At 38.3% G+C, this 17,784-nt stretch overlaps 2 protein-coding genes across 4 annotated transcripts in view; both read right to left on the bottom strand.

Moving 5' to 3' along the window:
* Positions 1–945: 945 nt before the first annotated feature.
* Positions 946–10,451, bottom strand: pdcd4b (programmed cell death 4b). Of its 3 annotated transcripts, none has more exons than XM_058062818.1 (12): positions 10,364–10,451; positions 9,853–9,948; positions 8,621–8,938; positions 6,514–6,608; positions 5,054–5,167; positions 4,763–4,984; positions 2,983–3,080; positions 2,095–2,209; positions 1,853–1,960; positions 1,667–1,777; positions 1,451–1,590; positions 946–1,358 (listed from the first exon to the last, which is right to left on the bottom strand). In XM_058062818.1, the coding sequence occupies exons 2-12, from the start codon at positions 9,893–9,895 to the stop codon at positions 1,301–1,303; spliced, it is 1,422 nt and encodes a 473-aa protein (XP_057918801.1). In that variant the 5' UTR covers positions 9,896–9,948; positions 10,364–10,451; the 3' UTR covers positions 946–1,300. The 3 variants fall into 3 exon arrangements, with proteins under 3 accessions (XP_057918801.1, XP_057918725.1, XP_057918891.1); XM_058062742.1 differs by having other exon boundaries at positions 1,455–1,590; XM_058062908.1 differs by lacking the exon at positions 9,853–9,948 and having other exon boundaries at positions 1,455–1,590; positions 10,364–10,441.
* A 685-nt stretch (positions 10,452–11,136) lies between these two features.
* rbm20 (RNA binding motif protein 20) overlaps positions 11,137–17,784 on the bottom strand; it is a 30,414-nt gene continuing 23,766 nt past the window's right edge. The window contains exons 11-15 of the mRNA XM_058084640.1: positions 17,680–17,763; positions 17,034–17,619; positions 15,566–15,631; positions 13,469–13,590; positions 11,137–11,792 (exon numbers count right to left, since the gene is read on the bottom strand). Coding sequence (XP_057940623.1) covers positions 11,733–11,792; positions 13,469–13,590; positions 15,566–15,631; positions 17,034–17,619; positions 17,680–17,763 — 918 coding nt within the window. The 3' untranslated portion in view covers positions 11,137–11,732. The remainder of the gene's footprint in view (positions 11,793–13,468; positions 13,591–15,565; positions 15,632–17,033; positions 17,620–17,679; positions 17,764–17,784) is intronic.

The raw sequence follows: 17,784 nt of genomic DNA, 5'->3' as shown, positions 1-17,784 counted from the left end.
ATACGACATCATGGATAACATTTTCACTTTTCCCATAATAATGACTTATTTTGCAGTGACGACGTTTTGGTTGTCATTGTCATAAAGGTTTTTGCGGTGGTGTACAACATGCACTGCATCGTAGAGCAGTTTGTGTCACAAATGACCGCAATTAAAAAATAATATCAATATTTATCTCTCAGCAGTAGGACACAAAGAGGACACAATGCCGGAAGTGAAGTCAGTGTTGAGAGAGGTTCTGCCTAAGCAAGGTTTGTACTCAGATATAAACACTAGTATTTTTTTTATCTTTAGACATCATGAATTTTAAGTTATTATTTTTTTTCCTTCAATAACATCCACAGGGCAGCTTTCTATGGAAGATGTCCCTACCATGGTTCTTTGCAAGCCCAAATTGCTTCCACTCAAGTCCGTCACCCTTGAGAAGCTGGAGAAGATGCAGATGGAGGCTCAAGAGGCTGTCAGACAACAAGAACTTGCCATGAAGGAGCAATCTCAGTAGACAGGCGGATTTGCAATATCAGACATTTTGGATATACTGTAAACCCAACCTGTTCCATCGCCATGATTGGCTTTATTTAGAATTGGAGAGGTTGGGTTCAAATTTTGTTTTTTCACCCTAAGTTATTAATATCTGAGGTTATCTTCCGCTGTTGATCTGTGGTAGCCTAAATGCTTCATAATGTGACAATAAAAAAAATCCTGATTAATTATTGTTGTTTTAATGAACAAACATGGCGCAACACATGATAAATCACTTACACCAGTCAATATAAAAATAAACGCTCTAAACCTCAATGCTTTAATGCGGAACTGCAGCATTTCGTGGACCTTCAAAAATGACATCTTTGTGGTGTAAGAAAAAAAGAAAGTGAGTCAAACACAGCATAGAAAGAGCAGCTCGTAAGAGGGTCAGTTTTGCAAATACAAACACAAACCCCTGTATTTCTGTACAGCCTTTTATAAGCTCTTGTCTTGACACAAACCAGTCTTGTCTATACAAACAGTTGCCTTCTGGAACACACAAAAGGTGTGGCAGTGAAATCAGAATACTGTACATAACATGGAATGACTGACACGGAGGTGTGGCACTTTCAGGGTTAGCTTATGTAATTATATTGAAACACTGGAGGAAACTAACAAGTATCTGTTGCAAAAGTGCAGTTTTGTCGCCCTGCCTGAATTTGAGAACTCTTGACTGTTATAAGAAATGCACCCAAATATTTTGGAAAATATGTTTTTTTTAAAAAAAAAAAAGTACTGTTGCTTTATCTAGGAAACCGAGTTCCTCCTCAGCTCCTTAGCTTTCAAGCTTGACGACACCCCCGTCTCCCTCACTGACAAATCTCTTGCGGCCCCTGGCGAGAGAAAGAAGAGGCATTAATCACAACTTTCATACACAAAATAATATCAAATATTTCTGAAAGTAAAAAAGGCAATGTGCACTAACCTACAGGGACAAAGATCTCGTAACTTGACACCTATGACACCCATATTGAAGCTCTTTTCCACAAACTGCTCAAGGATGAAGTACGCACGAGGGACATCTATATTAATTTCAGCTACGTCCATATAAACTCTTTCATAGCCCTGAGGAAGACAATGAGATTTGAGTGAGTGAGCTCCAATGTGCAGTACATAACTAAAACACCAGATGTCGCCTTACCCTTTTCATTTGGTCCACAGTGATGATGGATGATACAGAGAGTGACCTCAGAAGCTGCAGAAGCATGTTGAATGTTTTCTCTCCCTTAGACTCCAATACCATGACTATTGCCTGAAAGAAATAAGTCAAGTGTAATAAGAGTAAGGTCTGTTGGTAACTGTGTCTGCATGCAAACACGCTGCTTACCTCATAGACAAACTCATGGTGGAAATGAGGAACCTCTAAATCTCTCAAGCATCTTTCAGCCTCCTTGCTGTCTCCAGACAGGATGTATTCCTTCAGTAGCAGGTTCATCTGATACAGAACATGACCAACATTAATTGCCTCTTTCTCTAACTTGGAGTGTCTTCGACAATTTGGCATGTTCAAATCATTAAAACAGCTTTTAAAATGTGATGATGCAATGATTTTTATTTGGAGGACTTTACCTCTTTAATGAGCTGTGTGACAGGTCTCCGTCCTCCACCTGAAGACCATTGGTTGTCTACACGAAGACCCCCTTTACTCATTTTCAACAGTACTGTTGCCCGGTCAAGTGCTGCCCTGCAAAATTATATTACATGCACAATCAATACAAGTTCATTACAAGCACTGGAACAAAGTAAAAAAACAAAAAAACAAAACACCTCTAAGTCTAATTCAGTACAGTCATCCCTCGCTCTACCGCAGTTCCAACATTGCTCCCTCACTCTATTGCATAAAACAACATGTAATAAATATGCACTGTTTTGTGGTTGTCTATGGCCTATACACGCACCAGACTCCAATGACGAGCTTTTATTATTTTTTAAATGATCTCACAACAGGCACAATAATAACATGATAATAATAGTTCATCATCAACACCATAATAACACGGGACACTGGTATGGCCATACTCCAGCTAAAACTCGACTGTGAATCACTTCCTGTCCGCACAGACGGAAGACATTTATTGAAACACACACGAGCGAGTCTTATTTAGGCCTCAAATGGCTTATTTTGTCTGATTATATCCACTATATTGGATAATATGAGTACAAAGGTGACTATTGTGGTATTATTTAATGTCCAGGGGGCTCTAATAATGGTAAGAATTGTATTTAAAAAGTAATAAACTATGCTCTAACTACAAAAATATTCAGTTTATTAATACTGAATCCTACTTTACAGAAAGTCACTTATTGCTGTTGGGTCTGAAACTAATAAACATCAATAAAGGAGGCATTACGGTTCTACACAAACTACACCCACAATAATAAAACACTGTGAAATACCTTTAACCACCTCAATCAAAACAAAGTATAATTGATGATTCATAAATGTTTTACTCATACCTTGTGTATTCACAGCCAACTCTGCCTTTGTAGCTTTCAATGTAGGTCTTTGACAATATTTGGTCACTCACAGCACGTGCAATAAACAGGCCCATCAGCTGTGAAAGAATAATAAGAAAACAGTTTGTAATCATGTGAATTACAAATATACTGCATATCTGTACTCTGGTTTCCTTCTGCATTCCAAAAACATGTTAGGCTAATCGGTAACTCCGTATTGCCCATAGGTATGAATGTTTGTCTATATGTCTACTATATATGTGCCCCGCGATTGGCTGGCGACCAGTCCAATGTACCCTGCATACAGTTATGCAGGCTTGTAATTTTGAGCAAACAGAAGAGCTGGCTTTGTTGCCTTCCACAAAAATCATGCAGTCAGCAGTGTGACTATTGCTCCTGTATGACAGACAGCTCACTCTGTTGGCTTGACTGGCTGCTGCATGAAGAACAACATAAATGTGTGTGTATGTGTGAGAAATTGACAAAGTCACACACAGGGAACACAGAGAGGTAGTTTTTGTGCGGGGGAGGGTAGATTTATAATACCCCATAAACACACACAGATCTGTGAGAAAGAACCAGTGAGACCAAATTAGACTAGAGAGGGAGGGGGTCATGGGTAGAGGACGAATAGGCCTTTCAGAGAGCTGTGCTGAGTTTGCATTTTTAGAGTGCGGCCAGACAATGACCAGAGATCTCATGTCTGTGCTGCAGAGGACAGACATATACACACACACACACACACACACACACACACCACATTCAAAAGCAGTATTGCCCCCCTCTGCTCAATCAATAATATACCAATAATATAGTTGAAACAGAAACTGCAGTATGCAACTTTAAGAGGCAATGGTTACCTATAGTAGCTACTGTGTGCTCAAGGTGTAAGGAATTTTAATGACCATTTTCTGCTTATTAACTCCTGCAAAATCCATTTCATATGAGGTAGTGAACAGCATTGTGTTTGGGATTTGGAATTTTAGAGTGTACTCAACACTAAAGTCATGCATACTTTGTCTGACTTGGATTTGAGTCCCCTTGCCCTAGGCCATCTTTTCCAATCGACCGAAAGAGAGGGAGTGTTGAAATTAAGCACGGACCAAAGCACTCATGCTAGCCAAATGTACCAGACTTGAAGCCCAAACGTGGCCAAATGTGAGTAAACGCTAAATTAAAAGCCATAATTGCACTAATTGCAATAGAAAGGGAACTGAAATGGGCTTTTATGGCCGTGTGTTCAACGCATACACACATAAGGTAGAGATTTTTGTCTTTCAAGATGAAAGTTTTGGAAAAAAACAGCAGTAAGAAACACCTCCTCACAAAGCAGCGCTGGTATGTGGACGGTTTTTGTGCCAAACAATCTCCATTATTTGAAGAGTGTTTAGCATGTGCTTTTTTTCAATATACTAAGTTCTATGTGAAGTATTTCCATAATGCCTCATATTAACTCTCTAACAAGATCTCAGTCTATAGACTGGTCATATATCTCATCTCGTTTCATATTATCTACATACTGTATTGTATAAAACTGTTGATTTTGTTAATACTTGGGTTGTTTATATTGTTTATTTTTCTATATTGTGTATTTTGTACTGCTTAACTGATTCTGTACTCTTGCTGCTGTGCAATGCAAATTTCCCCACTGAGGGACGAATAAAGGCATATCTTATCTTAATCTTACATGTACTGATATTGTTTTGTGCAATGGTATGAAATATGTTGTTTTTTTCTTCTTTTAAATATCCTTGTGTGTGCATATAGTGAGCACACTTACCTGAGGGGCTTCAGGTGTGTCCAACACCAGCTCAGGGAGCTCTCTGAGGAGTTTGTCAAAGGACTTTTCCATGTCACTGCGGAACAAGACAGGCCCGCAGAGATCAGCCAGCAGTCTGGACGTCAGCTCCCGCTGGCTGGCCTTAGCCTCCAAGGCTAACGATACAGCTAGCGATGGCACCTCGCTCCTCATGGGTCCCAGGTTCAGCTCCGACAGAAGCTCCTGAATGTTAAGCGAGATAACTCAACTGTTTGTTTATTCATAGACGCTTCTCCGCTTAGTCCTGCTTACCGCTACTTCATTTGTGTCTCCATGTTCAAAGTACTCTTGCACAATGGGCGTGACTGTCTTCTCAAAGTCCCTCTCATCCAGCGGAGGAACCACAGTCTCATATACACAGTTTTCCTGGTAAAACATTCCAGCTCTCATGTTCAGGATATACATGAATACATGTAACATTATTGCTTTGGATATTTGTGGTACTATTATGAGTGCAGCAAAAGTGCATATGAAGAGCTTGCAACCAAAAGGCGCTAAATCCATTTTGACTGATTTCGAGAAAATCAATGATTTTTAATTACGCACATATCAATCTATTTGGTCATCAAGTCTATATTGCAAATGAAAGAGCTATCAATATAGGTCATAAAAATGCATGCTATAAAAATCCTGCACACACCATGTATTTTATATATTTTTTTATTTTTTATTTTTTTTCGGATTTAGCGCCTTTTGGCTGAAATAAATTTGAAGTCACCTTTAACTTCTTCAATGGCATTGTTGTAAAAGAATGTAAGGTGCTTTAATGTGCTATGCTAATAAAATAATTACAACACAGAAGCCATTCTCAACATACAATACAAAATAATTATTATTCATTAAATTAATAAAAATGTTATTAAAAGCAGTGCTCATATTTGACTGCACCATGAAGGTGACAGTGACAAAAATCATCTCATTACAAACTCTTTACATTGTATGTTTTTTAGTACAAGTAAAATAATGTTTCTCATGAAAATGCCTTTTATGGCGTAAAAAAAACTTCCATGTTACAGAATACTGTAAAAACACAATTTGTGTTCTCCTGAATTGCATAACATACTGTAACTATCATACGTGTACTTAATGTACACAAACAAAACAGGATGCGCACTGATACTGGCTTTCTGTATGTACAGTGCCAATTGTATTCTTCTCTCTGATTGGTCAGATTATCAATAGATGGGAAACTTGGGCCAATCAGAATAAAGAATAAAGAAAGGGATTTAGCTCCTTTTGGTTGAAATCTGAAATGGAAATAGCGCCTTTTGGTTGAAAGCATACATTTCATATCACTTTTTTTCATATTTTTTAAAATGATTTCAAGACCAAAATATGTGATTTGGATACACATGACAGAGGTCTATTAAACTCATGAAAAACATGCAACTTAGTGAAAATTGGATTTAGCGCCTTTTGGTTGCAAGCTCTTCATATACTCATACACAGATTAGATCCAATGCAACAACCATTTATAAAAGCATCAGACATATATATTCAATATTATCCATCATTATTGTCATTTCCTTAACAATACCCTGTTAGTACATATGTATTAAGTAATTCATCAAGTATTCATTTAACAATGCTTATTATTGTGGTTGTCATTCACAGTGGTGGAGAACTTCACAGCATCATGCTGTCTTGTATCATAAGGATTTATCATCATCAGAAAAAGTTGTATTGACTTAATATTTGAGAGCAGACTGTACCTGAGCTTCATCATAGTTTGGGTCTTTCTGATCTACTTGCTCTGGTTCATAAACCTCACCGGATCGGCCCCACACTCCTTTGCCTCCAGCGCCACCTGAGGACAAGGTTAAAGTACAATGTTTGAAACCATTCCTGATATCAGATCCTTAACCTCGTAAGTCCATGTATGTCAATGTATTTTGGACACATGAGCTGTAGTTGTAGAAGACCCAAAAAAAGGTTTAATCATTTCTTTATAGAGAAAGCTAAGTAGGAGAACATGACTGATCTCTGCAATATGATTATTGAAAACAACTTTTCAACACAAACATAGCATTGCAGTGGTGACCGGATGATGTAATGTAACAAAACACTGAAACAAAAGGACCATCTTAAATCCCTTCAAGGGTTTATAACACCTGATCACACAAGCATGAAACCAGTTCCAGAAACATCCCACCAGTAGGACCACCCACAAGTCTGCTTTGATAAGCCAAAAACTACACTTAAACAATATATGTGAGGTTGAGTTCCTTTTAGAAGACCACGTAAATGCACCAGCAGATTGCAGACTCTTTACAAAGTCCTACAGCAAAAGCAACTTGTGTGCCAAGATATATTTGCCATCCCACTATATTTAGCCCAACTGCAGCCTGCTGCAACCGTGCACAATCACTGCCCAGATACATTTTAATTGCTTTTAAAGTGAAGGGCATCAACTTTTAAAGCCGGAGACCTCATACCTCAAAATTGCAGGTCATATAAAGAGAAATGCTGCACAAGTATTTGCCCCAAATCCCGACCCAGAAGTGACTTTCATTGCATCTAGAAAAAATCTGAATGTATATATTATGTTTGCATCGAGTAGGAGAACATATAGTAATGAGTAACTGGTCTCTTATGCCTTCATGTTCAAGAAAAAGACAGGACAAAGGTGTAATCAACAAGAATAAAGAAACACATACTAGACAAGACACTAAGTACAACACACCCAATGTTTTAGAATTGATGAAGTTTGAACTGCTCTAAAGTATGACGTCATGCGCAAAATCGGCAATCTATTAAGTAGAAAATCATTTGCCCTTCTTTTTTCAGGACACCAAAACAATGACCCACACCAACAAGAACAATATAATCTTCAAGTTACATCACCCTGACTGTTTAGGCCGAGTGTCCTGCCCATAATAGCAGAGGTTTTTGTAATTAAAAACTGAGCTTTTGAAGTGTGTGACATTATCTCCAGTTAGAATGTAGAACACCAAAATGTTTCTTAGCCTTTTTTTCTAAAAGAAAAAAAATATAGAACCAAATCTGCTCAACAATAACAGCTGGGTTATACTTTCTGCTCCAACAAGCCGTGCAAAAAAAGAACCGCACGGAAATCTGCTCCAGAGACCGTGTGTGACTCTATACCAAAGCGTGTGGGGCAGTGTATTGGAAAAAAAAGTTTAAACTAGAGCGGAAGAACTTAGCCACTGTTTACTCTACTTCCAACATAGCAACACTTGGCCATCTACTTCTTGAGAAAGAGGAATTGTGCTGTATTTATTTGCTCCTGCGACAGACAAGGAAGAAAGAGTTGTCCACTCTTCCTTTGAGTAGAAATGCTGCAATCGCAGCTCGTCATTCTTCCCACCACAGGAACTTGTACCCCGGCAGGAGAATGTGTCTACAAAAGGCATGCCGAAGGGCACAGGGCACAACATCTTGTATGTCTCAAGTATATAACATCAATTAAGTAGAAGCAAAACAAAAATAAATATTTAGTAGAGAATAGTAGTAGTGACGTAATCACTGGAAAGACATGACAAACACATGTCTCTTAAGTACACAACATTTAGCATTTGAAGAGGAAAATCAACATTTATCTGACTGGGCACAGTTTTTTCTGCGAGCAAAGTCACAAACGAGGTGGCTGGGTGTGCCTGTATTTTAATAATAATGAAAAAAAAAACGATACATGGCACAAGCGTATCAATAATCCATCACAAATATTGTTAAATATAGTGATAGTTTGATACGTCCATATTTAGGCACATCCCTAATAATAACACTTGTCTTTGAAATAAAGATTAAACAACCGTCACAACAATTTCACTCCATGTGTCCCTCAGATGAACGTCTTACCTTTCTTTGGCAGACCTCTGCCCTTTCCCAGTCTCGACTTCCTGTCCATCAGCTTGCTTTTCGGGCTGGTGGGGGCCACCGCTGTTCCCCTAACCAGATCCCCATTATCGCTGAGGGAGTCTCCCCTACCAGAATCTCGAGAGGAATTCTTCCTGAGTCTCCGCTTGGCCTTTGCTTTGAGACGTGCCTCGTGGATGCTGTTGCTAGACGAGGACAGCCAGTTGCCATTGATCTCGTTGGTGGTGTTCTTGTTGTTTGTAAGCATTCCACCATTGCTTTCGTCTTCAGACACAAACGAGTCACTCAGATTGCCAGCCTCTGTCAGTGAGATTAGCATAATAATTAAATGGAATCGATTGTTGAATCAAATGGTGTCCACCTGTGGAAATACTGTTGATTTGGTCTCAGTTAGTTGGCAGTTTAAACAAGCTCATCATGACATCAGCTACGCTTTTAGGCTATACTGCATTTAAGGTAACATTTTTAAAACAACAGTTGTTAAATGACTTTTCATAAACTATGTATATTTAACCATTGTTATTGTTATTACAACAACATTATAAAAATAAATATACCCAGTATGTGGAATACTGGCTTTTCTTTGTATTTTTTTTTTTACTATGAAAATAATAATGCAGTAATTTGACAAATAATGAATCATTAGAAAATGTACTGCTATATGCCAGGGGGTTCTAAGAGCGGCCTTGGTCATTTTCAGACCACAGCAATTTTTTAATGACCCTCAGTATATTGTACAAATAAAATAAATTGTTAATTACTTAAAATACATACATCACTATATATTACTGAATTAGACATATCTTGACCTACTTTGGATTAGTCTTAGCATCTTCAAAATGATCCTCTCATCCTTAAATCTTTCTGTATGTGACCCTTTCTATTGAAATGTGGACACCCCTGCCAAAAGTACGCCACTCCTATGACGTCCTGACATTAAATCACATGACATCATGCATATGCAGAAACGTTTGTAAATAGTATGGCTGCCACCTGTTAAGATTTTTATTTACACCATAAAACTACACGACTCTGGTTCAATAAAGCCTGACAAGCATAGAAAAACATTATTATTATAACCTAATGTAATTGCACCATTGTAATTCTGCATATTGTGCAACGAAAGGGGAAACTAGACCACTTCCGTGTTTAAAGACCCAGTTTATACACAAGTGATGGTGCATTTAAAGTCCCTCGGACTGTTTCACACTCACCGACGGGGTTGGAATTCAACCAGGCCTCGCAGTCAGCTGCCATTTCCAACAATAGGGAATATATGTTGCAACGCAAAGGAAGATTTAGCGGATCCCCTGCAATGTTAAGGATGCGATGCAGCCATTAGACGAAAAAACAAGCCCAGACATGTAGCTACGCAACAACCCACCCCTCCCCTTCTGTTCATTCAAAGTCTCACTGTTGATAAACAATGGGTAGCGCTTTAGCCTAGCTTGACTGCTCACTCTCAGGGGAAGAGCAGAGCACATTAACAAACAGCAACGACACTATAATATAACACTAATGTAAAAAAAATACACGTAAAATACGCACGAAGCAACCAGGGTACGTCGTTTGAATTAGCGGAGACGTGACAAGAGAATACAATTGCTCAAGAGCGCGTCAGTCAGTGCCTTATATCTATATCAAAACATTTTACTAAGGAACAATACATTATTATATAATATACATTACGGTCATTATGGTGAGTAAATTGTGTAAATAACTCACAAATGAGTCAGTGGTCGTCTGCTGGTTTAAAGCTCGAGTCTGACTTGAACGACGTTGTTTTGGATTGATCTACCCAGCAACTCGAACACGTAGGTGTATGTTTTGTTATCTGATTGGCTGATAGAATTGGGGGGTTGAGAACACCCAGCCAATGAAAAACCGGATTTCATTGTCGCAATTTCCTGAATACTGCCCCCTATAGTTGACTTAGTTTGATTGAATAAATTCAATACAGTACTGTATTGTCAAGTTAAGTTTCAGTCTCGTCAGATTCTTGTCACTAAAATAAAGTAAATAAATATAACAACAAAAATAAACATATGCGAATAAACTTGTATGGACTTAAGATGTTTGTAATACATGTAATATCCACTAATAATTACTTTTGTGCAAATAAATGAATAAATAAACAGTTTTTGTATTTCCATTTTGTGCTATCGCATTTTTGAGTGTTAGCCAACTTTGAAGTACTCTGCTTGAACACTTGGTGGCGCTCTTTTCCAACAGTACAATTCATAGTCACGCTTGGTCTTAAAAAGAATGAATTGTGCCATGTATATATGTTCTATGCGATATTTGGCACATGACTTAAAATGACAAAAATGACAATTTTTTTGCACATTTGTATAATAAAACCTTTTTAAAAAAAAGTTATTCACATAAAAAGTTAAATAAACAGCACTAATATCAACACAATGGCATCATCTTGTACATTATAGAAAGAAAAACAAATGTCCATTTCACTAGGTAAGCCAAAAAGTCTGGGGTTGCGAATGTCAAAATTTTAATGTGACATTTATAAATGGAAGAAATTGTTTGCATAGACATACAAAGGATGTGACCTTGTATCTGAGACACAACAGTAGTGCACACAAGAATAGAACCAACAAAAACAATTAAAGCAGTACAAAGACTCAAGAAATTGTAAGTAGGAAACTGAAATCTATTCCAACAAATACGATGACCCTGAGAATCTGCCTCAGTTTTATCTGAGGAAAAAACATTCATTGGCATTTTAAATAACTATTCAGCCCTACAGCTAATATTGTCATTTGGACAATTCACAGACCAAACTGGAAATCAGAGTCTTCAAAGCGGTTGAATTAGTGACACATTAAACATGTGTCCAAGAATCCAGTTCACAAACAGTCCAAGAATAAGAAAAAATACAAATAAATACACTTACTCTAATATGTACAAAATTCAAATGATTTTTTTTGTTTAAATTGTCAGTAACATTGATTATTCAAGTTTTATTCCACCAATATCCTAAATCCAGCACGAGTGTCCACTTGACTCAAGTTTGTTGCATGTATTGTACATTAAACACATTACACTTGTGTCGCTTGGTATACAAGTCCAAGTGATGTCACTGCGTAGTTGAAAATCCCAGGTTCAGACTCTCTTGTGCAAGCTGTGACAGGTATTTCTGCACGAGGGGACATAACAAAAAAAAAAGAAAAGCATTAACATTCCAGAAATCAGGAGTTGGGGGACAGTGGGGACAGAATCCCCTGATGATTTTGTAAATGTCCCCCTGAAAAAAACAAACAAAGGTTACACAAATGATCATGTGATCCTCATGGCTTGGTACATTTCTTGCAGTTGGTCAGTTTTTTATACTTCTTATAGGCATTTTGGTTCAGATACTTTCCAAAGAGCAATGATTTTGAGGCAGTCACTGAGCAACACAAAGTTTCTTCTCTCTCCACATCATTTCTAGAAGATAACATCCGGACACTGGGACTTAATGTGCTTCCACAACCCATTTTTGTTGGTGTAGCTGAGGCCAAGATATTCTAATCCATGTGGTGAAGAAACATCCCCAAAGCAGGATTTTTCCACCTCCTTGTATGACCGTACGGATGTTGTTGTGGTCATATTCAGCAATTCTGAGCCTCCACACACGACAAGTTGAGTTGATGCCAGAGTGCTTTGTTTTGGTCTTAACTGACCACATCACCATCTCTCAAGCCTTCTCTGAACACTTTACAATAAAGTACCCAAAATTACAGTAATTAATGAGGAACGAAGCTACCTAATCCTAACCCTAACACATCAGTTCCTCATCAGTTCTTCATTATAGGGCTCCCAACTCCCTTGACATCATCAACCAACAAATCCCTTGTCATCCTGGGTTGTTCATCACCCATTTCAGAATCGTGCTTACTCCACAAATCATCATGTATGGAGCTGTATAAAGAATGTGATTGATTATCTTGTATTTCTTCCATTTTCAAATTTTGGTGACACCATAAATGTACCATAGAAATTGTGTACTGTCCATGACTTTGTAAGTGAGGAAACGTAGAAAATCAGCAGCGGGTAAATTCATTATGTTCCCCATTTTACAGTATTAACAGATGAGTTGAAGTTACATCTGTGATTAAAATGTTTATTTCACTATGAAGCGGTGACTTTTTCATTTTGCAAATCTAAACCATTAAACGGCATCGTACGCGTATCGGCACAGACATACCACTTTGACAGACAGCACAAATGTTAAGACCATTTTTCTCGATGGAATGTCACACATTGAATGTTAGGGAATCGTTTCTCCCGCGACCTGCGTCAGCTGTGCTGCTGGCCAACAGAGAAATATGAAACGACTTGCTTCTGCATGTCCAATCGTTTAAAAAAAAAATACAGTGGCTATGAATCAAGACAACATGCAGTGTTTGTGTTGTTAGCATTTTTTTCCACATCTGTCATTATTTGCACTATGACCCATTTATCATTGCACTAAAATGAATATGTCTGCTCCTGCATATGCTCCTGTGCAATACTATGTGTATATTTTGGATATCTTGTATATATCTTGTTAAATTGTCGTTTTTACTCTACTTTTATATACTTTTTTTTTTTTTCAAACTTGACTACTGCACTGAAAGGAGAAGCTCTCCAATCTTGTTGTACATCTTGTATAATGACAATAAAGGCCATTCCATTCCATTCCATTCCATTCCACATCTGAAAACTATATTTACTATTGCGTTTTTACCGTAAGTGAAACTTAAGTGTAGTCCATTGGAGTGAACTACAGCCACATGTTCATAGAAATATGAGGTAAAGTGGTTGGAGGTAGGGCATTCACTGCATACACACCTGCAGGTTCCTGTAGTGTACCGTGCTGCGGCAATGACTCATCTTTGCAGTCTCCTCACTGGTGTAGAATAGCTCACAAAGTTTACAGAAGAAACCGGTCCTTGGCTCAATAAACTCCACTCCTGCAAAGTCCCAGAGAAATTGAATGAAGGTTAAACTCTGTAAAGGGAACTTTATGAACTGAATTTTGTTATAAGTAGACTTTGGAATATCACAATACCTCACGATATGATACAATTTGAGAATTACACTAAGGGCCGCTTTGTGGACTAGTGCAGTGTTTTTCAACCTTTTTTGTGCCACGGCACGTTTTTTACATTGGAAAAATCTTGTGGCACACCACTAACCAAAAATGCGCCGTGAAAATCAAACAGAAGAGTCAATAGGGCATGCCCAGTAAAACGTAAACATCAACATCATGTGATACCGGCTTCCCCAAGTTTTTCTTTCACTTGTTGGAATAATTCCGTATTGCCAGTTTTTCGTCTGTCCAGTCTTGAAATTTAGTTTGAATCAAAAACAAACTTTGCTTAGTCCAGTGCCGATTGCTGGCCTCCATTTTTAAAAGTGAAGAACGTCTGGATCTGCGTGTTACGTCATATCTGAGCATGCCCGGGATCAATTTAAACAGGAAAAGATCAAATTCAATCTTGCTTATATTCTATAATTAAACTCAGGACATGTTTTAAATATAGATATATATTTTCTTTTTTAATAAAACTGCACTTGTGAATAAGGAATAGAAGGGTTTAGATTCTGTTCCACAGATGGCGCTAATGCACACGAAAGTTGCTTGCCAACCGCCAAAAAACAACAGAAGAAGAAAAACACCACAAAGAAGAAGGCACCCTGACAACTTTCCGTTTGAGCGGGTACAAGATACCTCAATCGGATTGGTTAAAGGAATATTCCATTTCCTGTTCAATTCTTTCCGTTTGAGCAAATAAACCAAATGCTATTGGAATATTTGGGTCCATGTATACTATTGACATAATGGCTATTGACATAATATTTGCAAATGATGATTAATAAATGTTAATTATAAAAAGTGATATTGGGTAATTCCTCACGGCACACCTGACGGTTTCTCAAGGTACACTAGTGGTTGAAAATCACTGGACTAGTGGTTAGCGTACCCACATTCCAAAAATATGCTAAGTTGGCGACTCCAAATTGTCCATAGGTATGGATTGTGAGTGTGAATGGTTGTTTGTCTATATGTGCCCTGTGATTGGCTGGCGACCAGTCCAACGTGTACCCCGACTCTCGCCTCTCCAGCATACCCATGACCCCAGTGAGGATAAGCGGTATAGAAAATGGGTGGATGGCTCACAGTAACAAAAATATCTCGATACGTGATCGAGTGAAACAAAACAAACACCCACCAGAGATATAAATAGGGACAGTCTACAATTAAAAATTTAGAGCTGAAGAAGCCTTTTGGAGATCTGCTGTGGCGACTCAGTAATCAGAAAAAAAAGTTCAATCTTTGTGGATTACCATGACCTGGATGACTAAGACATATCAAGTTTATTTGTGCTGATTTATAGCCTTAGAATGATTAAATGATTAGGAAAATGTACATAATTTTTTTTAGATTTTCAAAGATGTCATCTCAGTTGTTGTGGATAAAAACACCGAGATAGAGGCATCACGCAGCCCAAATAGTGAGATTACTCATGGCAGACACAGCCCTCATGTCTGCACCGTGATCTATTGTTGCCACACAGCAGCGGCTTATGTAAGTCCCCGAAGCAGCACACCCACCACCACTGCCCCATGTGCTGCGGCCGTGTCATTCCTGGGCTAATAATAATATAAATACTCATCTCTCAGGGGTGCAGTTCATAAGGAGCTCACGGAAATAGGTCAGCAAGTGGCTAGCCAATTCCAGTCAATTAGAGTGCTAATGCAACAGGTTGTCAGTACCGTTATTAGCAGTGGACATGATAACGCTTTCACGTTCACGCTAAAGACGGACGATGCTGAGGTCTATGATCTTGAGACGGTTATAATGATGAAATATAAATTGCCTCAAGGACGATACAATAGAATTTCATCTTCGACAGTCATACTAATAATATTTATTGTGCTTACCCAAAGGGATGATGTGTTCAATGGCAACTTTGTCTTGCTCAATGGACAACAAGGGGGCTTCAATCTCTACAGCAAAGTAGAGGAAATACAAAGTCAAATCAAATCAACTTTATTTGTAGAGCACTTTTCCCGCAAAGACATGCAACACAAAGTGCTTTACAGAATTAAAAACAATTACCACAATTAAAAGGAAAAACAATTACAAATTTAAGCCCCTCCCTCCCACCCTCCATACTAGACACACACACACACACACACACACACACACACACACACAATCTCACACAGTAGAGAGACATGGCATGGCACTGAGGAACAAGGAGACGCCACCTTTGGGGCCGTCCACACTGAGAGGAGCCGCAGAGCGTGCCACAGATGGGCGGACCCCCACATTAAAGGGAGGAACCCCCAGCCGGCCGGGTCGAAGGGACCCAAGGATGGCACCCCCTTCGCAGACCCGAAAGTTTTAAACCAAAACAATGTTTTTGACCTACCAACCTGGATTTTTGTCCCCTTTGTGGGTATTCCTCTATCCCAGGGGTCTCAAACACGTGGCCTGCTAGTTTGAGGCCCCCGCCTTGATATGAAAGTTTAATGTTAGTGCGGCCCGCGCAAGTTTGAAATGGATGCTGTATGGTATCATGTACCCAGAAAAAATTATTACGTTTGATTAATGTTCATGTTAAAGGTTAAATAACTGTTAATAGTTTTCCTCCCTATCCGTGTGGAAGTGGTAAGTTTTTGGCTATTTAAGTTTAATGGAAATAACTTATGTGGCAATATGTTGTAAATAAAAAGAGTATAAATGTGACTATAGTCGTGTTTTGTCATGTCTACAGGGCTCTAATAATGCTTTGTTCATTTTAATCTGAAAAAAAGAATTTGTCTACCCACCAACTATATGTGGTTTCTTAATTTTTTATTATTTGCCTTTTTATTATTATTATTATTATATTTATTTATTACTGATTGATTGATTTTCTTTATTCTTGATTTGTTTATTTATTTTTCATCTTATTTTGCGCAGAAAAATAAAAATTAAGATATTTGAGAACAGTGGAATGTTTTATCAGAGCTTTTATTGTAGAAAATCGGAACCAAAGCACTGAAAAAGTTTGTATATTTTTCTGTTTAATAAATGTGTTTTTGTTTTTTTTTGAAAACCTGATGCGGCCCAGCCTTGCCCAGACCCTAGCTCCAGGTAAATTGAGTTTGAGACCCCTGCTCTATCCACTATCCGATTAAACTTAGGTGACAATCCACACAAAAAAATCTACTGAATGACAATTTGTAATTAACAAAACTATAAAAAATGTTCTTGCAGTGTCATAAGCTGTAATGTCAAGCCAAACCAAATTCAATCTGTATTTAATCCAGTTTAAATTGCCGTATTGTTCAAACAACAGATGATGATGCTTTTAACTGCTACATGGGATTAATTAATCATTATTTATCTTGTGTGAAGTACCTTTTTTCACAATGTTGTCCTGATGTTGTGTCACCTTAGAGCTGGTCTCTGTGACCTGAACTACATCCTGGACCTTGCATTCTTCCTCGGATATTTCAATATGGTTCTTTACTGGTTCTTCTAAGGGCCCACTGTCTGTGATTTTGTCCTCAGCGGTGGTCTCCTCCAGTGCAACCTTGAACTCTTCATTTGGAAAGTCACTCAGGTTGGTGGTAGGTGGCTCGGGAGTCGTCATACACTGTACTTGTTCGTCTACATTGGTGTCAGCTAAAACTGCTTTCTCAGCTTCAGGAGTTTCTGTCGGGACTTCTGGATCCTCACAGGTTTGTTCCTTGATCGATTCCTCGACAGATGTGTTCTGCTCCTTCAAAGGCGGGGAAGGCAACAGTACAGACTCCTGTATTGTTTGTGTTTGTTCCTCTGCAGATTCTTTAGAAGTAGTCAAATCCTCTTCCAGCTCCGGAAGGTCAGGCTCAATAATGGAGTCATCTTCTCCACCTACTTCATCAACTGTGAGAAATTCCTCGATGTGCTTGGGATACCAGGACTCGTCATCAGTGTTTTCTTCACTTTCCAACGCCTTCTCCTGATAAACAGTTATGAGAAAGTTAATTTTCTGAAAATAACCATCTTTTTTTTTACTTACAATTTCCTTGACTTTGGAAGAATCAGTAGCATCTTTTGACTTGTTGCTGCTCTGAGGTGACGCACGTTCCTTAGATGGACCATCCTAAGAAGAAAAGTGACTTTG

This window comes from Doryrhamphus excisus, chromosome 1 (genome assembly GCF_030265055.1).
Source record: "Doryrhamphus excisus isolate RoL2022-K1 chromosome 1, RoL_Dexc_1.0, whole genome shotgun sequence".
NCBI lineage: Eukaryota > Metazoa > Chordata > Actinopteri > Syngnathiformes > Syngnathidae > Doryrhamphus > Doryrhamphus excisus.
This window is presented reverse-complemented; position numbering and strand designations above follow the sequence as displayed.